The following is a 22,885-nucleotide window of genomic DNA, read 5'->3' as shown; positions in this document are numbered from 1 at the left end:
GTCTTGCACCACTCTTTTAAAATGCACTGTGGTTTCTCTGCTAGTGTGACAGTGATATTTTCATGCATAATTTGGCTGAAACAGTTGTTGCAGTGAAGGAACCAGATGCACTCTGTGATGCAGGAGACTTGATACTGAGATCAGAATTGCTTTTAAGTTGGGAATTTTGCTGTTGAATTTAATGTGAGTTGGTGAGTCTTCCATGGATGTCGTAGTCTAGCAAGGTTATGAAAACCTTCAGGAAGAACGAAAATCAGGGCTAGAGCGGCACTTGGAAATGTATCTGAGTGCTTACTGCACGCTGCAGAATCAGGCTGTGGTTCACCGTGCCAGTTCACACTTTGCATGAAGAGAGAGTAGCATATTACCAACTGAACTGGAGCAGCTGGTGCGGGGAACAGCACATAACTGGAAATTGATTCCTTGGGATCATCCTTAAAGGAGAGATGTGTCCTGTAGAGTGTCTACTTGAAAATGATGTAATTTAGGTAATGACTAATCATTTGCATACCTCTCAGCAGTTGAGAGTTTTTATGGAGATTCAGCTAGAAAAATATTAAACGCTACGTTGGTGTGAATCTGTAAGGCAGGGAGGGGTTTGAGTTACATTGGCAAAACCTATTTTATGCCAGAGTTGGATAATGCAAAAAAATGAGCAATTTATTCTTTGTTTTCTGTTCTTCAGTGGTTAATGATATTTTCCAAGAGCCCCAGTGCTGGGATGAGAATTAGCTGTGCGAAATGCTGTACAGCAGCAGCCAGCAGAAAAGACTGCGACTGCCTGCCCCACAGAGCTTGGAATGAAAGATTTCCACAGACTAGCAAAGAGTGAGGATTGAATAGATGGAGGGTGTTTTTAGTTCAGAGTGGTTCTCTCTCTTTTCCCCTCTGAGAGGAATGTGTCAATAGCAGCAACAGAGCCTCATGCCTTTTGAGATTTGGCAGTATGACTTCATTTCCTTGGTGCCAGCCCAAATCTCTTTCAACACCAGTTAGACATGCCAATGGTTTACCATCATTGGTTTTGAGTGTTTCTGTTCTGTCAGTTACATGCAGTTGGGTAAATGGATCTCAGTGCAAAGAAGCTGCAGTTATCTGTTGCTGACACTGCTTTAATATCTCTTTGTCTCCACAGAATGTTGTTTTAATTTCTGCTAGCCTCATGCCATAGGAATTACATGCATAGTGCAAGCCATGTGTGAGAGTTTGGAAGTGATTTTGACAGAGCTTTTGTAACTCTGGAGAGACAGATTGTATCACATTGTGGTAACATGGAGACACCAACAGAAAAAACCCCAATGCAACAAAAAGCCTCATACCCTCACTTTTATTAAAGCAAATAGTGAATCTCCTTGTTGAAGGCTGCGTAGTTTGGGAAGCTAAAATACCAGCTTTAAGTCCTCTTGCACATAGGAAAATCATCAGGAACTAGAATTATGTCTCAAAATGTTGCTCATTATCATCATTGATGGTACTCTAAAAATAGTTGGCCACAGGTGTTAACCAAATTCCCTCTGTGGCCAGAAGCCTTCATTTGCTCTGTGTGTAATCAGTTTGATACATGGCTGAGCAGACCTAAACCTGAAAATTCGAATCAGGGAAAGAGATGAGTTACTGTTTTACTTATATTTTTATATGTGTGTGTGTGTATTTGCAAAATACTGTTTCTGGTGTCTGAATGTGTGAGCTTCTTTTACTCGTTTCCCAATATTTGCCAAGTGACAAGTGCACTGCTGACTTAAGTGAGTGTTTGAATTGTAAGTTTGGGTGGTTTTGTGATGGGATAGAGAAGTGTCCTGTGATACATTGTTTCTTTTTCTACTCTTCACTCAGGTTTCTAGTCTATATGTTATTGTGAATCTGTTTACAATCCCTTTCAATTGGGTGTAAAGGTGGAAAGAATCTTTTCCCCCCTTTCTGGTTTAGATATTGCCGAAGGGTAAAAGTTTCAAAAGCTTCATTGCTGGTTGTCGTCCTAAACATAATTAGACTTAACAGGCTGTAGGAATTGAGTCAGAGACTTTGAAAAAACATTTTAACGTATCACATATGTGGCAGATTTCCTAGGGTTTTCTCATGTATTTCAGTGGGAAAAGTATGAAGAAGAGCTTCTACTAATTGAATCCAAACAGCAACTTGCAAGAACTGGGTCTCATCAAAGTGCCTTGCCTTGACAAAAGACAGCAAGTCACAGTTGCAAGACGCTTTCTGTCCCTGCAAAGACTTCCCTAAAACTGGCTGATACTGCAACAACTTGTGGCCTTTAAAGCCTCATCTAAACTTAATACAGATCCAAACACTGCTGATCTAGATACTTCCTAAAATGAGTAAACATTCTCATTTGTAGTAAATTATCGCTTTTTTCCATGTCTAATTTTGTGGCTTCTTAAAATTCACTGTGGTGAAGAGAAAACCGAAATGAAGCCGCTGGCCTTTGGGTAAGGTTTTGCAAGTGACCAGAAGAAACTGTGCTTCCTAAATGCTATGTGGTGTGCTTCTGAAAACAAGAAGCCTTCTCTGTGTTTACAGGCTGCCAGTGCTTTGTGCTTAGTCAACAGTTTCCAGGCCTGAATATGAATTCTTAATATTACTTTCCATGCTAAACCCTAAAGCCAGTTAAGCTTTCATACCTTTTGATCTCTGCTTCCTAATTCTCCCAGAAGTCAGGGGGAAAAGGGTCATTGAAATCAGTTTTCTTTCTTTGCTGTTTTTGGTGACTGGGCTTCCTGTTTTCCCATTGTGCCACATGTGTTCATGTATTTTGTCTTATTTTTCATTTTATCTATCGCTGTGTAGCGATGACTGTGAGGTCCTTATGCCCTTGAACTCTGAATGTGCGTCACTGCGATGGGAGCAGCCAGCCTGCAGAACAAAAATACTTCACTGAGCTGATGAAGTGTGATGTAAAAACCCATCTTACATGAACTAAAAAAACAAATTTGCCAGGCACGCTAATTTTTCTTTCTAGATTTCCATCACTTTTGTTTCCGCTGTCTGCCACATGGCAGATTTCAATTTTCAGCCCAGTGTTTAGTAATGTAACATGGCTCATTTAAGTGGACATATGCATTTGTCCTAAAAATGATACGATAAATGGATGTGTCAGAATTTAAAGCACCACTGGAAATTTGGCAACTACAAATGCATGTGTCTGAGCATTTGATGCAATTCAGAGATGTTTTGTGTGAGAATGGATATGCTTGAAAGGGTAAGCATGTTTGTCAGGACATTGAGATACTGTATCAAGGTTTTAAAATCAAGCTGCTAATCCCAAATACTATAGAAGACTATAGAAAAGCAGCTTTATATAAAGGTATGACAAGTGACCTAATGAACACTTCCGTGTACCTGCATGCTGTTTTGTGAGTCTCCAAGTACTGCAAAAGATTGAGTCTCGGGTGCATTGAAGATTATTAACTACGTGGGGGATCTTGTGGGTTCACCAGCCCTTGTGTGTAAGGATGTTAGGGCTCACATTGGGAGGAGAGGCTTTGCAATAAAGCACTTCCTCAGCACTGGCGTGTACCTCTTACACCCGTTATTTAACACAGCAAATGTAGCCCGAGCGTAAAGGTCAATATTGAACTGCAGGTGTATGAAATGCAGGCACAGAAACGAAAAAATGGATAGAGAAGTGTGAGACCAGGCAGACTGAAGGTAAGCATAGAATCATAGAAACACTTAGGTTGGAAAAGACCTTTAAGGTCATCAAGTCCAACTGCAAACACAACACTACCAAGTCCACCACTAAACCACATCCCTAAGTGCCATGTCTTTTAAATACCTCCAGGGATGGTGACTCAATCACTTCCCTGGACAGCCTGTTCCAATGCTTGATGACCCCTTTTGGTGAAGAATTGTTTCCTACTGTCCAATCTAAACCTCTCCTGATGTAACTTGAGGCCGTTTCCTCTCATCCTATGGCTTGTTCTTTGGGACAAGAGACCAACACCCACCTCCCTACAACCTCCTTTCAGGTAGCTGGAGAGAGTGACAAGGCCTCCCCTGAGCTTCCTTTTCTCCAGACTACACAACCCCATTTCCCTCACCTGCTCCTCATAGGACTTGTGCTCCAGACCCTTACCACCTTCACTGCCCTTCTCTGGCCATGCTCCAACACCTCAGTGTCTTGCCCCAAAACTTGAACGCAGCGTTGGTTGTGTGGAAACACATCTTCTGTGTGTTTTCCACCATGTACTATGTGCCTGTATCAGGCTCTTTTAATTTGTAGGTGTTATTAAATATATTCTGCTTCTGTCTTTGCATGGAGGTGCAGCTACAAAGAACAGGAGAGCTGACTTTTCATGAGCAGAGAGTCAACATATTTCTGTGTGTTCACCGTTTCAATAAGCAATATGGTGCTTTATTTCCCTTGTAAAAGTTTGTTTGTTTTTTTTTTAAAAAAAAACAAATTCTGTGCAGAAAGATTTTTCCAGTCTCCAAAGTAAGACACAACCAGGAAATCAGAGGTGGGGCATCTAATTTTTGGTTTTGTTTTCTAATTGCAGCACTTGCCAGTCTTCAAGGGCTGTTAAAAAAGAACACTTGGATTTATTTTTTTTATTGTGAGTATAAACTGCAGATCCATTTTTTTTGTGGCGGAGCTGGAGCTGTAGTCTGAATACTAAAGAAGTTAAAAAGTTCTTTGGGATATTTTTCTTTCATTCAGGTTCTGAAATATTAAAATAATAAACAAGGTCTAGCCATAGTTCTTTTAACTTATATTTCTGTTATGTACTTTTTTGCCACAAGTTCTTCAGTGCTAAATTTCTCTGAAACATTTAAGTAGGACGTAGTGTACGTATTTCCCTTTTTTAACACCCTGTACCCAAAGCTAATTTGTGATTCCTGTGTACCTACACTCTTGGAAATCGGATGTTGACTTCTACATTAGAAGGTACTTCCAGACTTCTATTTTTAATTCCTTGACATTTTCTAGATTCTGACTTCAGTACCATTCAGGACAGGACAGACAAAATGTTAATGGTTTCAAATAGTTTAGCATCCTGAGTCTTCCTTTAACAGAGCTTCTGAGGACTTTTGGAAGTCTGGCCTAATGTCTTTCTCCGCCTTTTAACGTGAATGTCCTTCTATACCCTGAAAAAGATCAAAAGAGACAAGAATAGCTGATTGGAGTTTTCTTGCCAAATGTGGTCATGGTTCCCCACCTGTGGAGCAGATCTCTGCTAACTTTTATTTAGGCTGCATCTTCTTGCTTTTAAGTTTTGCTGGCTATAATCCCTGATAAGATAATCTTGGTTGGGGTTTTCAAAGGAGTTCCAAAGGTTTGATGCCTTGTGGCAGATGCTAGCTGATGTGTTACAATTTTTTTGGAAACCATAGCTTTAAATATAGAGGAGAAGGACTAGGCAGGGAGAGTTTACCTGATGCAGAGGCTGCTGAAGAGGCATCCTGAGAGGATAGAGGGTGAAATGCAGGAAGAATTGTCTTGACATTTTTCTCTGCCCACATGTGGTAACATATATCAGGCTGTGTGACAATGGAAGGAGATGGTTTCTAGGGCATGTTGGAGCATGTTTCAGGAGACAGGCTTCCTAGCATGGCTCCCATGACCACAGCCAAAGTGAGAGGATGACATGTACGGGCCAGGGCATGCTGCTGCAATACCCCTTTCAATCCAGCACCCCAGGTGCCAGGGATAGCTGCTGTGCCAGCAGGCTGGGCTCCTCAAGTGCAGTTGATAATTCATTGGCGTTACAAGCCATGAAGGTGTTGCATGAGGGGAAGGAGCGGGAGGAACTGTATGACCCTCTTGCCTAACAAAAGGCATTAGGTAGATGTGAGAGTGTGGAACAACTTGGCGGCATGTGTTGGAACAGTGGTGGTAGCTGTAACCACACAGCAGAGACCATCTGATAGGGGGAATGGCCCAAGTGATAGGTAAGGTTCCTGCAAGGTTACAGGGGAGCACTGGGGAAATAATACTGGTGCAGAGCACAACTTTGTATGTCCACATTTGTCTCAAGCATTACCTCCTCTTTTCCTTTACCTGCTCTAGAGAAGATTGCTTTTGATACAAGTTGCTGATACTGACTAGTGAATAACTTACCAGAAAAGTTTTATTTTGAAAGAAATAAAGCTCCTCTTTAGAGGAGTCGTTTTTATTATTGAGGTTTTTAATCCCTCTGGGCAGCTTAGAGAGGGCAAAAGTGATTTGAATATGTGAGCATTGATGGTGATCCTTGCTTTCTATAAATTGGCTAGTTGCCATATCACTCAGCTAAAATTTGCCACTTATGCTATTTTTAGAGCTGAGTTTCAGCCCTGCACATTTTCAGCATGCTTTGGAAGTACTAAAGATAGAGATTAGACATGCATAAAACATTAATATTTTGTGTTTGGATTGTAAACTTCTTTGTGGACACTAAACCTTGTGAAACTTACTTGAGGTTGGTAGATTCAATGAACCTTGGTAGCCAGGCTTAATAACATAAATGTCCTTGTGACCAACATGTTCAAATGAACACATTCAAATGCTTGTGTTTCCTAGGATTGCCAAGGTGGATGTTATCCAGTGCAAACCTGTCTATATTTTGTTTACTTTCTTTTGTTTCGCTGTCTCTTGTATATTAAAACACCAAAACTTTCTTAGCCATCGTGACTACTGAGGAAAGGCAGAAGTATGGGATTTAATCAGAAAGTGAATTTAAAGAATCCACTATTTTATATGAAGCAAATTTAAAACTGCAGAATTATTAAATGAGGCTTATTGCTTTGGGTGGCTCTAGTTAATGGATTTTGCATGTCTGTGACTGTCAATATTCTTCCCGTCTTACAGAATCAAGGATTTAGCAGGGTTTAACATTGTGTCTCTTCCCACACAATGATATTTTTATGAAAGTAATTTCATTTTCCAAATAATAAATTGGAGGAAAGCACTACTGCCAACTTCAATCAGTCAAGGCTATTTTTCCTGTAACTGTTTTGAAGTTATTATCTTTGGCACCTGGAAAAATAAACTCAGTTCCTTTTCTTTTTAAACATTCTTTATGTTCATTCCTGTTTTGTAGGTGATTGAATGATTTTTATAGTTATGTTAGTCAGCATATGGGGACTATTATATATGTTGTAGAATGGTTTATCAGGCCTGTTTGACCAAATTTTTAATTTCAGAGTTCTGTACTCTGCAACAACTTAAGATATAAGTGCCTTATCCTGTTGCTGATGGCAGGGATCTAGCTAGTGGGTTTGTTTAGCTTCTAGTAGTAGGACCGTACTTGCTCTCTGAAGCTCTTCTTTGGCACACCACTCATCTGTTTGGGGTAGAGATCATGGTGTGAGCATAGGACTATTGTTATCTATTGGCAGGTCTGCTGTTCACATAAAGCAGGTAAGACGTGAGTTGTGGGACCTGGAGAATATAGATACTAGCAAAGGTTACTGTTGCAGAGCTGCTAGTTGCTACTTGCTGTAGAACTGGTGCAATGAGACATTTTAATGAGGAAAAATAGAGGGCACTAAAATTGTCATGCTGCCAGACCTGAATTAAAAACAATAGAGCAAAATCATCTCTTTGTCTATCTCTGTAACTTGGAAATACATAAATATCGTTACTCTTGCTCTGTTTTATGTTCCTGATTACTGTCTTGAATGAAAGGAACATATTTCAGTGGTTTTTAGACATTTGTTTCCTTTTTCTGTATTTCCAGGTTCTAATTGACTGGATTAATGATGTGCTGGTGGAGGAGAGAATCATTGTCAAACAGCTTGAAGAGGACCTTTATGATGGGCAGGTGCTGCAAAAGCTGCTAGGTGAGTGCACACAAGAGAAGGCGTCCCCAAGGACTGGAGGGGGCCCAAAGTTAATCTCTTCCAAAGCTGCAGACAGCAGCAGGCCTATGCAGTAACTCACCATCTCACCAGGGATACAATTTGTTTTACTGATAGCTACAGTGTCAGCTTCTCCATCTGTTGTTCTCAGGCTGTCTGCTGAAAGGGGAGGAAATCCAGATGATTCTTAGGTATTTGTTTCGTGGACTAAGTATAGTCCAGGCAGCTGAAGTATGTGGCAGAAAAAAGGTGAAGAGATTGGTGTTTACAGTGGGGAACCAAGTAGAGGCCATGTGGTCCAAAATCTTGTCTGTGTATTTAGCTTCTGAAAGCTGCTGGGCTGAGAACTTTTGTGAGGTCCTGATAGAATTACTTTTTAGGGAGAAAAAAATGAGAAAAAGAGAATGCATGGCAGCAGGCATGTACTCGTAATACACGCCTATGTGTGAATATTTCATGAAAACCTATACTCGGTTAAAGAATTTTAATTTTGCAACCCCCTTACATCTTTGCAATGTGTGTGTTCACACAAGAAGCACAATGGAGAAAACCTTATGATGACGTAGTGATTTATGGGGGGGGTGCTTTTAGCAAACAAATAGACTTGGAAGCTTCAAGTGCCATTGTAAATCCACACTGTTTCTTGGAGACAGATAGTCAGAACTTTTCTTGGTTTACTTGTGACATGTTTTCCAGAGTGGGCTGGGATGTGGGATGTATGTGTCAGAGTGGGGCAAGAGGACCTAGCGGTGCTAATTCCACTGGTGCTAATGGATGCTGCTTACTGAATTTTCTGCGTATGCGCCTTAAATAACAGGTCTGCAGCATTTTGGTGAGCATTCACAAACTTTTGAAAGTGGTTAACAGCAATTAATTTTGTGTGCAATAAAACTCCTCAAAAATAACTTGAGGAATAAAACAAGAGTACTTTTTAACACTGCTTGGTTAGACTGCAGCTGGAACCCTGCAGTTATGGTGGGGAGCAGGGGTGTAGAGTTCATTTTAGCTGGGGAGTATTTGTGTGAATACAGTTGTACTTCTTAACATAGAGACACTGCTGTTACAGCAGGTGGTAGTGCATTTCATTGTAGACATTTGTTGTAGGTATCTTTGCTTTCTTACGCTCCCTGTGGAGGCTACGGTTCCACCCTCAGGCCTGCAGACATTTAGAAAGTGCTTAGTTTTACATACATATGTACACGTGTAGCTCAGTTGGACTTTGCGTATCCTACAGGAGGAAACATAGGTATGTACATCTTGCAGCCCGAGACTTTAACTGGGCTGTTTTTTCCTCATTTTCTTCCTGTTGGGCCTTACTGGACAGCAAATGCTTCTCCCCCGACCTGAAGCTATCACAAATCAACCACCATCATGTGTTTTTCTTCAGTGGTTTCCTGCTTTCTTCAATAAGACTTTATATTACTGAATCTGTCCATCTTTGTGCCGTGTCATTGATCCAAGAGGCAAAGCCCGTCACGCTTCTGGTGGTGCTCCTGTTACTCAAGACCTTGGAATGGTCAGCCCTCTGTTGTGCATGTCTTCTGGTGCCTGCAAGAAAGGCTAACAAAATAGGGTCATTATACTTAAAGCAGTTGTTACCATTCCTTGTGTGTGAGAGTTGTTTCAAGAAGATCTGCCTTAGCAGGCAGACACACAAAAAAGATGAAAGACCACAGCTTGTCAGTGGGCTTATTTTGAAGCAGTTTGGAATAAGAGATTAGAAATAGCTGTCTGACTGAGGCAGCTTGTTTAGTTAATTTTATCAAGGTACAAGTAGTGAGGTGCAGAGGGACTGCAGTGGCTTGGTATACATGGTGTCAGGGTGAAAGGAAATAAATTTCTGCTTGCTAACCTCGGCTGAGAGTAAATAGGAACCATAACTCATGTCCAAAGAGTGAATGCTGTAATATATTTTTTTTTTTGTAAAAACATCTAAAATTTAAAATAATAATTCCATGTTTTGGTAGTCAGTTTTAAAAACTCAGACACATATTAGTTAAAGAACATTTTCCCAATGAATATTACTCAGATATTGATAAAAATTTCCTACTGTAGTTTGACAGAAGCAGTCAAAATCTTCAAGGTATTTGTGATTTGATAACCTTCAAGTTTCTTCTGTTTGGGTTACTAAAGTATTTTTGTATTTCTGTCACTTCTTAAAAAAAACCAACTAAAAAATTAAAAAAAAATATCTTCAGCTATGTAAAATGTCCAGAAGAAACATACTCTTGAACTTGAGAGCAGAACCGTTTTCAATATTGGTATAACAGGTTTTGACAACTCTGAAATGTTTCTGAAAGAATCTTTAGAGTTGAAGCCCATGCCACTTTGTGAAAAAAGTTTTGGTGAAGTATGTTTTGTTTGTCCTGACTTCGTAGTCTCAGCAGCACAGTGAATTTGATGATTTTTTTTTTCTCCAGGGTGGAAGGCAGAAAAGAGATTAGCTGTTCCCATTGTTCTGATGGCTGGAGGACTCTACCCCACTTTCTCAGCTCTCTTCGCCTTTTTTTTCTTTTTTTTTTTTTCTTGAGAAGTTCTGCTTCTGTGTCTTTGGCAAGGGCCGCAGTGCAGAGGAAGAGAAGAATGACTTGTCTGTGGCTTTGGCAACAAATAATTGTGTTACAGAAACAGAATTCAAATTTTAGTAATGACATTTTACAAAATTTCCTGCATTAGTTCATTTTTAGAAGTGATCAATCATGATGTGACAATGTCATAACAACATGACAAGATTGTACCAACTTACTTCTTTCTTTAAATTAGTTCCACTAAGTCAGTAGTGGGTCATATGAGTCTGTGACTCATAAATGATGGTTTGTGGAGGCAGTTTGCTTTAGCTTAAATTCATACCTTAGCTAACCTGAAATAAAGCTTATCAAGCTGAAGTAAATGTTTGCACAAAATTTCCCCTTTTTTGTCCTAAATTGAATTGTTGTTAGAAAAGTCCATTAAACCTGTGCAGTTTCCTTGTGTAGTGGAGGCTGTGTTGTGCCAAATGCTTTTCAACAGTGAAAGAAAATGGGAGTTACAATAAATATTATTACTAACTTGGTGCCTATCTGAACACTGTTATGTATTTTGACACCTGGTTGATGAGCATATTCTGCCAGACCTTACCAGTTTTCTAACACAAGTTTTATTGGAATTGATGCACTTCGATGAAAGGTTTGCTTTCAGCTATTTTGCTTTCTAAGGAAGATCATTCTTTTGGAAAATTTCTAGCAGAGTCCAGCTCTACCCAGTGCTCTGTGCTCATTAATCCCGCCCAGGCCCTTGTTTAATCTTATTTTGTCTGTTCTTTTTGTTGTTGTTCTTTCCAAATACAGAAAAATTGGCTGACCGTAAACTGAACGTGGCAGAAGTGACGCAATCTGAAATTGGTCAGAAACAAAAGTTGCAGACAGTACTGGAAGCTGTCCATGATTTACTCCGACCCCATGGCTGGACAATCAAGTGGAACGTTGACTGTAAGGACTCTGTTAGGCTTTCTGTCTCGGCTTCACAGGCAAGGAGGGTATGATAATCAGTAGGTTGATCATATTCTCTGTGATGCAGTGTGTTTTTAAAAATTATCTGTTTGTTTGCGTAGAGGGTGTTGCAACATCCATGTATTGGATTGTAACTGGTACCTTCTTCTGTGGTCTTAGTTTAAGGACAGATGTACATGGCTATGGGATAACTGAAGTAATTTTTTCTTTTAAAGTTATGTTTTCATTAGAAAGTTGTTTGTTTGCTTCCTGAATTTGAATCCCTACAGGTGTGAGAGATGTATTAGTCATTTGAGTACTATAGAGTGTGGTCTAATCCTTCAGGCCACCCCAGTGAGAGCAAAAGGATCCTGTGTCCTGCTGGAGGATGCAGCTTCTGACAAGCTAAGCAAAACGTGTCCTCTGTTCAAGCATGGCCTGTTACAGTCCAAAAGTGAGAGTGGAATTTGAGATGTCTGTTCCCCTAAGCACTGAGCGGGGTTCATCTCATATAGCCAGGAAAGCTTGTGTTAACACTTTGGAAGTCTGCTAAAAGCAGAATTCTCCAGTTTTGGCAGTACAGTGGAAGACAATGATTGAGTCTGCCAGTCTTTGTTGACAAGAGAGGGAGCTGAAGTGTTTGAACTCCTAAGTTAGGCATGTAACTTGAAGGGGGGGTTGGATCTAGGTTTTATTACCTATAAAATTGTGTTGTAGGCCTTGTAAATTTAGGAAAAAGAGGAAAAAGGATTAAAGCGTAAAAAGTCTGTGTTCACCAAAGGGATTTTTCACTGCCTTTTTCCTGCGTTTTTCTCAGAGCTGTATGTTTAAAATAAGTCTTCAGAATTCTTTTATTTGCTTCATTTTCCTTGTTCCCTTTAGCAATCCATGGCAAGAATCTGATTTCCATTCTTCACCTTCTGGTAGCTTTGGCAATGCATTTCCGAGCTCCCATTCGACTGCCTGAACATGTGTCTGTACAAGTGGTAGTTGTACGGGTGAGTATGAACTCTCAAAACTGATCAGAACAGTCACTGTTTATAACTCTGATTTTGCAGTATTGGGCTGCTCTCATCCATTGCCCCCCTGATCTCTTTGTCATTTAGAAAATTCTTGTCCCAGTTGTTCAGTGAGTCCCAGTCCTGGGAATGTATTTTTGCTGTGCTTAAATGTCACCCCAAGAACATCGTATCTTTAATATTTTTGGTACCAACATTTGCTACTGCAATATCCAGCTAAAAACATGTGATGGGATTTTCTATGAGAGAGAGTCATGTCTGTAATTTCTGGCACTTTAATAAATGGTTTTTGGCATGCGTTTTTTGTAGAGAAGCCATTGAAACACAAACAGCACACAAAGGAGTTTCAGCACATAGAATTTCCCTAGTCTGGGAAGCCTGTTACTGATGTTGCTTTTGCCCCAATAAGTTATTATGCAGACTTAGACATGTTGTTTTCCTTGGCATGCTAATAGACTTCTATCGTTTCTTTCACAGCCTTGTGTTTTTATTAGCTTTCCTTAGATATGGAAAAGAGATCTGACCTGAGGAACCCTGATTTTTTCCATCCTGCCCTAGATATTGCTCTAGTTATTCCTGTCTCTGCTTGGTGTTGACCAAGTTGTTCACTCTACAAAGACTGTACTTTTGGAGCATATGTGCCCTTGCTTGTTACCTCACCTTCTATCCCAGCGGAAGCTCCTGTGGCAGTACAGTCTGTAGCATGCAAACCCAGCTTTTCTCAACCGCTGTTGAAACACGAGTCAGAGCTGTTCCAGCTGGCACTCTGGTTGTGTGGTGACTGTTTGCTGTGGTGCTCAGTGCTGTTGTTGCAAGGCAGGCTCAGCTGCTGGCAGCAGACTGTCAAAGTGCGTTTTGTTCATGCCATTCACTGTTTGAGCTGTCAAGCGGTAGTAGGTTTCCTTGCAGGAATAGAGAGGGATAAAGTGATCTTGGGCTCTGTTTTGCAAACGTGGATCCTCTTACAAGATATGATTGCATAGTTGTTGATTTAGTAAGCCTTATTTTACTTTACATTTCAATAATGTCACTTTCCAGGCTGCCTGCCTGAATGATCTAGAGGTACAGGGTGTGATGTAAATGAGTAGTTGATGGATACTCCCTGGCTCACAAAAAAAATATATGTATTATCTTTAAGAGGTGATTTTGAACTGATAGCAGCCTGCTGTAGTTTTTTCATGTTAAGAATGGTGAGTCAGATATAAAGTAACATGAATGTAAATAGGACACCAATTTCTTCTTAAATGTTTTTACTGTCTTGGAAAGGTAAGGAGGAAAAAGCAAATATAAAGTGGTCAACAGTGCTCTGACACCCTGATGCTAGAAATCTCCTTCTGCCCAGTACAGTGAAGTGTCTTCCATAATTGATAAATCGGAAAACATCATTAGGTAAAGAGGTAAAGCCTCCCTTTCCTTGTCCTTAGTTCAAGCTTCAGGACCCTCCACGTCTATAGCAGAGGGAAAGGCCATGGAGAAGGTGTTTTCACATCTTTTCGTGTTGGAGGGCTACAGAGAAGAGACCTACTGAGATCATGTGGTTCACCAGAGTTCATGCATCTTGAGGCTAGACAAGGCGGAGGTGAAGATAGGGTGAGATAAAGGCTGACAGAAACTAGTAAAAAAAAACAAAAGAGAAAAAGAGCTGCTTCTGTGTCCCCAAGGGAGTGCCTGAAGGTGTGAGAGTAATGGTACAATGAGAGTTAATTTAAGCTCTAAGCTCTTGCTGTTGGATCTAGAGCCTGGAGTCCTGGCGGTGGTTAGGACAGCTGCTGGCTGTGAGCCTACCTCAGCTGGCCCCAGGCAAGAGGAGGCTTGTTTCAGCCCCCCTATCATACTGCTAGGAAAGGCTTGCAACTCTGCAGCTTTGTTTATTTAAATGGAAAGCAAGGCACGGTATCAACCAAAGCATGTTTCTTCTGGAACAATAACTTTTGCCTTATAGTTTGGTAAATTGAATTTCTGTAGTTCAACATCCATAATCTAGTCTAAAAATACATGTTGGTTCAGTAACACAGATCTCTCTAAATGGATTTTATTTAGCCTTTGTTATACTAATGACAAACAGAAGAGTGTTAATGAGGTTAATATTGTTCCTAATCCAAGTAAGAAAACCGTTATTAAGAAGATTATTATTATAATTATTACTTTATTGTTAAATAGGCTCTTATTATAGATCCTACTAATGATTACTGTTCTGTCAAACTAGATCACAATTACCATAAAATGTCTTCTCTTGAGAGTTTTTAGTTTACATGACTTTTCTGGCTTGAATATGCATTTAAGGGGATTAATCAACAGTTTAGGTGCCTTCTTTGTAAGCTCTGCAGAATTGACCTCACAGCAAGAAAACCTTGCAAGATGTTGTGGGAGTGTTGTGCAAGTACACACCCACGCTGAAATTTTCAACTCATTAAGTCTCACTTTCATGAGTGACTTGGGTGCTTAGGATTTTCATTACCAACTTTATTGAGCTGCCCTCACACTGCAGATGCATGAGGTGCTGCTTGCCCAGGAAGGGCTGTGTTTGCACTGTGAGTATAAGAGTCATACTGGTTTAGCAAGTTACTGCTTAGCCAAGTTGTGTGCATTTCCATAGCCCATCCTGGAGCAATGCGAAATGCCTTACTAGCTTGTGTAAGTATTGTGGGCTTTTTCTTCTCTAATTTTTAGTGTCCTGCTCCATAAAATGAGATATTATGACATCACTGTGCTATATGGAAAGTATTTACCAAGACCTCAACAGAAGGGTGGTGATTCTGCCCTTCCCTTAAATTCTTCCCTTCCTTTATCCCTTCCTTTAGCGTCTTGAGGTGACAGACCGAGACTGTCATAAAGTGTTGTATTTCTTTAAAATTAAAAATAGTTAATTTAGAGTCTGAGAAGGATCTGTATCTGTCAAACAATAAGCTATCCTCTTTTGGTCCTGCACTGTATAGGTTGCTCAGAAACTCGCAAGCATTTTGGAGAGGGCCTTCTGCTTTACCTTACTTGAAGGAACAACCTTTACCTAATCTATCTGTCAGTGTTACCTAGAACAACTACAAGACTAACCCAACAGAAAAACACTTCTGTTTATATTATTTTGTATTATAAAGTGAACTCCATGAGGTAGCTTCTCTCAAGAGTAGAGTTCCTGAAACCTAGTTACTTTCAAACATTTTTTTTTTTAAATCAACCTCCAGAAATGTTTTTTATTGGTAGTTTTTTTGTAAAACAGAAAATTTCATAACTGTGGCAATATATGTCCAAGTTACACATGAATTGTCCTAGCAGGGTAAGGGATTAGGTGGGTTTTCTAATTAAGATCCTATTGATAGCTACTCCAAGTGCTGAGTTACGAGTCTAAGATGGTACATGTTTTCACACTGGTGTCACTTGGCATGTGCCTGTCATTCCAGCCCTCCCCAGTGAGGGCAGGGAGGAGAGAAACTTCATGGTTTCGCTGTGTGCTTCCAGTGAAAACTGAAAACCCTGAGGGTTTTCTTCCAGCTGACTCTACTGCCTGATATTTGAAATGTAAACTTGATGATGAAGAAACACCCTAATTCAGGAAAATATTCTCAGAAAGAAGAAGTCTAAAAATTGTTCTGAAGGCTCACTGTGTTTGTTATTTTCACAAGGCTCAGGAATTGCCATCTTTTGCATTTAGCATTCCTCATTCTTCTTTTTGAAATTGCAGCATGTCCCACCTTGGTGCTGCTGGGAGATCAGAGGTATTTTTACAATAATTCCCTTCTAGTCAGAGTTGCAGACTGAAAGGTCAGAGGCAAGGCAGGACGTCTCTTAGCAGTGGTGCAAGGAGTCAAAGAATGATGTTTGCTTTTGGATTCCAAGGCCAAGGGACCTAGGCTTGCTGTGCCAGCAGCGTGCTCAGCTGCCTTGGAGGGGGCTACACAGAAATGCTGCCATTTCCACCTATTGGGGAGTCAGTGTTGGCATCCATTCCTCTTTCTTATCAGGCATGTGGATAGTCATCGCTTACTGAGTTTTTGTTCACAGTTTATAGCATTTTCTCCCTGGGGTGTGTGGTGCCAGGAAGGTCCCAAAACCTGTTTTAATAAAGCATGGATGTGATGGAACGGAATAAAGATGACGTTGTTTTGTATGCAAGAAAACATTGCCCTGTCAGATGCTTCCTCATTTTTCCATCCATGCTGTCATCTTGGCTTGTTTCACCAAACCTTCTGGCACCACTCCTGGGGCTCCCTTGGGGGAGCAGGATGAGATGTATGCATGATAGGGAAGTGAGGTGTTGTGAAGACATGGCCAACTGGCGGCATCCAGCACAGGCATGGAGCTGTAACAGCACAGCTATGGGAGACCGTGGCTCTCACCGTGCCTTCAGCCAGGCTCCCTTGGTGGTGGCCTGAGAACGCAACTCTACCTTTATTTGTTGAGTAGGGATTGGAAGGGCAGGAGTTCTTCTGTTTTTCAGATTTCAATTTTTATTTCTTAGATTGCTTCTGGGGAAGGACGCGTTTCTCCTCAAAGCTGTTCTCTCTACTAAGTTCTTATTTGGGGTTCAGTTGGCAAAAATGATTGAGATGGCATGTGTGTATGGAGCTTGTGCCTGGGGGTGGTGGTTTCCCTGCTTACCTGAGCCAGCAGCTTTATTAACCCTGCCATAAGTCATTCTGACAGACCTGGTTCCTAGATGGCTGCTGAGATTTGAGCTCTTTGTGTCAGCTTTCTAAGTGCCGATAAGGGAGGAAAGAAGTTCCTTCATTCAGGCATAAGGCTATATCCCATAGTTTTGGAAGGGACCCACAGAGATGTTAAGAAAGTTTTTGATTCAGGTGAAAGCACTTCCAGCTTCTGAGAGGCATGTGCCTTGTCTCCAGAACTCTGGAGAGGCTCAGAAACATTTGACCCTACCTGTGTCAAGGCGCTGTGTCTTAACAGAGCTGAGGAGGCTGTTAAAAAGCTGTTTTGAAACTGAATCTCACTGCATGCTAACTCTGTTGGGTAGGAGACTCCTTATTCATGCAGAAAATTATCCCAAGGAGAGAAAACCATGTAACAGGGAAATAATATTCATTGTGAAATCACTACTTGGGCTTTTTATGTTCCCTACACTTCCTTGGTGGATGTGTGCCTGAAAGGCATGTGGCTGGTGGCCTCAGTAACCTGCCTGCTCTAGGAGAGCTGCCCTTGTGCCCAGAGAGCTTTGCCAGCACACTGGAGCCCTGGCCTGGGGGCAGCCATCTGTGTTATTTCGGCCCCAGACCTCTCCACAGACCCAGGCTGCCAACTGTGTCAAATTGTTGGTTGACGCCGTGACACGAACAAGTGGCCTTGGGGATTTTAAGACAGGGCTGACAAACTGTCTCTAATTTGTGTTCCAGGCGTGATGTGACTGTGGTCTTGGGAGAATTGTTAGCCAGTTTGTTGGCTGCAAATACATACAGATATATATATCTGTATATGTACACACACACTTCCCAAACATCCATTTGGCTGTCAGCCTGATAAATGCCACTGTTCTGGGAGTGAGCCCTCCTGTGTCAGCTGTTTCACCTCTACATCTGCAAAACTTAGTGAGCACGCTTTATCCAGTTTTCTGCTCTGAGAATTCTGAAAGGTGCTGAATGCTGCAGAGGCCCTAATGAGCTTCTCCCTTGCTAATGCCATCTCTGTTTCTGACTCTGTCTTCCTTTCCAGAAACGTGAAGGCCTCCTTCAGACCACTCATGTTACAGAGGAGCTGACAACTACAACAGAGTAAGCACAAAACACTTTAGCTTCAGAATGTGGCTGTGGTGCATGATGTGAGACCGTTTGCAAAGATGAGAGAGAGACAATCTTCCCCTGCCCCTGTTAAATTAACAGAGTCCCTTAATGTCTTTATGTTGTGCATTTTTAACCATAGAGAATGTCTATGGAAATATGTTATGAAGGAGAAAAGTGTCTTCTTGACGTTCTTGTGTTACAGTTTTTTTTCATTGCCCTTTGTGGGGCTTTTTCTTTTCTTTTCCCTCCTGCCTTCTGGAGGTAGCCATTTAGAATTAATTTCTGCCCAGTGCTGTTGCCTGTCTCAAGTGAAGGACCAATGTAGGTATTTTGGAGAAGAATTAGCTTGACAAAAGGCAATTCTTTGAAATACCTCTCAAAACTGAAGTAATACCCTGTTAAAATTGTAACTTTAACTAGAGCTCAGCAAAAATAAATAAAATAAATAAAGCTCTTCCCTCTCCAGTTTTTGCAACAGATTGCTTTGCTTTGTGTTTTTACAGTCCTTTTTATAAGGAGAAGGCTAGACATGCACTTTGGCTGCAAATAAAAGCTGAGTTTTTCCTTTGCATGGCCTGAAGGCATCCCTTCTAAGAGGGACTTAACATGAGCCCTCTTTCAGTTTATCAGTGTATTGGCTCCCTGTAGAGTTGGCTCAGCTTTCAGTGACTTTGAAGATAAATGAAGTACCATGTGGCTAGCTCAGTGGGGAAGAGCTTTCAGATGGAAACGCTCAAAAATGAGATCATAACATCTCTGTGTGGACATTAAAGATCTCATGGTGTTTTTGTAGGATCAGAGCTCTGCTTCAGGTTTGTGGGCCAGAATTCCTCCCCTCCCTCCTATGCTCTTGAACAATATAGTTAGCGTGTCCTCTCCTTCAGATGTGGTTTGTAAAATGTATTCTGTGGAGTGGGGTTTAGATGTTTTTTTTAGCAAGCCAAATGTTCATAGATTTGCATGTATGTTTATACACGTATTTTATTAAGTTATTTAATATTACACAATATTAAGAGGTTTGCTGTTTAATGTGTTGCATACCCAGATACAAGTATAGCTACAGAAAATGCAATGATCAGCATAATCCAACATTCACTGAATACTTTCAGATTCCTCTGTGCGAATCAGGACTTGATTCTCAGCTGATAAACATCTGCATATGTCTGATGTCACTGGCTGCGTATATCATTCATATTTCCATAATCTCCAGATATGATGTATGTTTTCTTTCTTCAGAGAAAACAGATTAAAGCGAGATAGATGGCCTTGCTCCTTCTGAGCTGTGTGGTGTAGTCTGATGACTATATTGGTAGAAACTGTACATGGAAGTACATGTGCTCATTCACTCTTCATCATAAAAATAATTATGCATAAGAAATCATAATTATGTGTAAAACATAATTATGCATTTCCATTAACTTCAAATTTATCTCCCTGGCATCGTGGGTGGTCTGCTGGGGACATTCCTGTGGCACGTTGGGTTTGGTCTGCAACATGCTCAACCCTCTGACTTGGTAGAAGTGGTTAGTCTTTGCATCTTGCAGGAGAAGGCCCATTAAGTCTATGGCCTGGTCTTTTCAAAGTGATTATTCATGAACTAACCCAGTATTTTTGAATGCTCTGACTTGCAGGATGATGATGGGAAGATTTGGTAAGTAACAAAGTTGACGCTGAATTTTTTTTGTTTATTTATATCAGACACAGAAATCCTGTTTTTCTTCAGCAGATCAAGACAATGGATTGAGGAATTCCTCAGGGTTGGAATGTGTTATGGGAACAGGTTTTGTTACTTCACACAAATGTGGAGCATACTGGGTAGAACCAGATGACCCACTATACTGCTTGTGCTCTTTAGACAGGTCTCTTGGTATGTTTCCATTTGTAAGTAACAAATAGTGAAAATGCTGCACAGGGGCAGTATTTCCTAGTACTGTTGTTAGTGGCTTTCAAGTAAAAATCTTTGCAACCTCCAGCATTAAGAATTACACCTCCTTCATAATGTGACCATGTAAGTGATATATAAATGAACACATGAAAATTACTGATGCAGAGGTGGATGGTACAAGGTCTAAGAAAGCTACCTTTATCTGTCCCCTTTCAGCCACCAGTCAGCCCCCTCTAATTCCTTTGCATGGAGTATTTTATCTCCTCCCTGTTCGCTAGATTTTAGAGTTTAGACCTTACCAAAAGTAGATCTGGTGTTCTAAATAAATTATTTTTTTTTTTGGTGTTGCTGCCAAGAGACCTCTCTTTTTGCATTTAGTTTTTAGTGGCATTAAGTCACCACTTCTCACCAAAGAGATGTGGGCTTCTGTAAAGGACTGTGTGAGATAAAGGCATTTAGTTTCTCTGTTCCCCCAGTTATAATATGTGAACGCTACTATTTCTCCTCTTGCAGAATATCTGCATTAGTAATTAATAAGGTACTTGGAAACAAGTGATGTTGGGGCTATAGGGGCTAAATAACATACCTTCAGATACCAAAGGAATTTGGATAATAAATGTGTTTGTTTATTTAACAATATAAGACTATGAAAATATGTTCTGTAAATAAAAAAAAAACTTAGTTTTTAACAGTTTTTCCAAGTTTATGTTGAAAACTTTAACAGCTTAAACCCCACACACTTTTCCCAGCATTTTAATGCTTTTGCTCATATGTTTAATGCAGCTGCAATTGGTTGGATTTCTAAATTTTTCTTGCTTTACCTGATGATGACAGTTGTCATCCGAAAAAGTCAGTGTTTGGAAAATTTCAGTCAACCCAAAAGTTGCCACAGTGTGAAATGTTGCACTAATGTAGTCAATTTTGTAGATGTTTAGATTGAATTAGATATTGTTACACAATGCTTTGAATGTCTAAACATAATTCAAATCTTCGTACTGTATGTAAGCTTTGCTCTTTGTACACTGCTGAATTAGATCTCGCTCATATTCATGAATGGCAGAAAAGGGAATTCAGTGAATTATATGTTTATTTTCAGTTACCTCTAAAATTCCAAGCGGACTTTGCTCTGGCATTTAGCTAGACACAAAAATAGGGTGATAACTTTTAGCTTGAGACTGTGTTATGTGGCTTTCTGAGAAAGACCTTTGAGCTTGGGACAGAACTTGCTTCCCGTACATGGCTGTTGGAGGTGTTTTAATTTTATTTTGTTTTTCTTTCTAAAATCAGAGCGTGATGCCTTTGACACACTTTTTGATCATGCACCAGACAAACTCAGCGTAGTCAAAAAGGTAAAAAATAAAATTCAAGTTTCATTTTCTGCATTCCTTTTTCTTCCTTATGATTTTGGAATGATATCTAGAAGGATCTGGAAAATAGCAAAGAGGATTCTGAAATAGTGAAAAGAGTGTTTATCCCCCAGAGTTCACTCCGGTGATACCTGGATTCATTGGCTTCAGTCAGGCTTGTCTCATTACCCTGGTTTATTGGCCAGGGTTTTTCTGGGTAGTGCTGCTAGATTCAATCAAAATGACACAAGTTAGAAAAAGTTACTCTGCTAAGTATTTGTAGTGGTACAGATCATTCTGACTGGACAGTCATACTTGCTTTTATATCGCTGGTGCTGTCCTCCAGCAAGGAGGGGGCTGGGCTGTAGGCTAGTGAGCAGCTGGCGGTGGGGACCCCTTTGCTACGGTCAGCAGCAACCGACTCAGTCGTGCATGTGTCTTCAGCCTCAGTCTCCCCAGGAAGCACTTGCTGTTTGGTTTTCAGCTCATTCCTGTTCTAAAGATGATCTTTGGCAACTGGAAGATATTTTCCACAGTACCCTGAAATGTGATTCACCCAAAAATAAGTTTGCTATATATAAAGGTTTTACAGAGGAGTTGCTTTTGTCCCAGGGTGCTTCTACTTACCATTAATTCATGTGGTCCTCTGGTCTGTCCTCCCAGGCTGAGCATCATCGCAAAGCACACCTATCCAGACATATTCTTGACATGGCTCTTTGTGCTAGGCAGAGTGTAGGGGTAAAGTAGCTGTTGATCTCTGCCATCTCTTGTCAGTTTTAGAGAACACAGAAGGAAGAGACTCCATGTTGTTCCATCAGCTAGTTCCAATAAGGCTGTTAAGTTACTTACTGGAGCAGTAGTATACAGTGTTGTAATTTGTCTCTTTGCTGCATATGAAACATAAGATGTATGCATTTAGAATAATGCTTTGCAGTCCATGGAAAATTTTGTCTTTCCAGTCTGAAACATCTTCTAGAAGTGTGTTTTTAAAGTTGATAGAAAATTAAGTTAACTCTATCCATGCAATAGAAGTGTTAACACCCAATTCTGCATCCCTTTTGGAAGTGTCCTAAGCAGGCTGGAAGCTCTGCTTCGGTACATTAGCACATATCTGGCTCATAGTAGCAGGATCTTGCATGTCTGCTTCCTAGAGGAATAGAAATGCCAGACTCAGGTTACATCCTGACTGTAATTTGCTAATTGATATGCATACATCGCTCCAGGAACAGAGGTACGTGCAGAACAGTGTGCTGTTGGCATCCTTTCTTGGGAGTCTTAGCTCAGTGCTGCTGATGCCTTGCTCCCTGGCAGTGGAACTTCCCCAGAAACCTGAAGAGATTAGTGTGGACAGGAAATGCACCTACTGCTTGCTTCATCTTCACAAAGAGCCTACAAAAGAACCAATGTCATCAGCTTTTTTCCCCACAAGACTAAAGTATGCTTTATGTGCTAGGAAAAATAACTAGTAAGCTGTATCTAATAGCACCATCTGGCGACTTCTGGCATATGGTGCAACAAAAATGACTATACGACTGAGCTGTTTTCAGTTTTATGCGCTTATTTACACAAAAGCAAATAGTGCACATGCATATTTATTAAGCTCAAAAAATATCTTAAAAGATGATGTTAACCCTTTCACATAGGCACT

At 40.5% G+C, this 22,885-nt stretch overlaps 1 protein-coding gene across 3 annotated transcripts in view; it reads left to right on the top strand.

Annotated features, from left to right (window-relative positions):
• The window catches only part of PARVB (parvin beta), a 74,383-nt gene that overhangs the window by 37,987 nt on the left and 13,511 nt on the right, over positions 1-22,885 (top strand). For all 3 annotated transcript variants that reach the window (XM_005433699.4, XM_055710807.1, XM_014287052.3), the window contains exons 4-9: positions 7,671-7,773; positions 11,118-11,258; positions 12,141-12,256; positions 17,939-17,997; positions 19,638-19,657; positions 21,179-21,240. In XM_005433699.4, the coding sequence (XP_005433756.2) occupies positions 7,671-7,773; positions 11,118-11,258; positions 12,141-12,256; positions 17,939-17,997; positions 19,638-19,657; positions 21,179-21,240 (501 nt within the window). The remainder of the gene's footprint in view (positions 1-7,670; positions 7,774-11,117; positions 11,259-12,140; positions 12,257-17,938; positions 17,998-19,637; positions 19,658-21,178; positions 21,241-22,885) is intronic.

Source organism: Falco cherrug, chromosome 5 (genome assembly GCF_023634085.1).
Source record: "Falco cherrug isolate bFalChe1 chromosome 5, bFalChe1.pri, whole genome shotgun sequence".
NCBI classification, from domain to species: domain Eukaryota; kingdom Metazoa; phylum Chordata; class Aves; order Falconiformes; family Falconidae; genus Falco; species Falco cherrug.
This window is presented reverse-complemented; position numbering and strand designations above follow the sequence as displayed.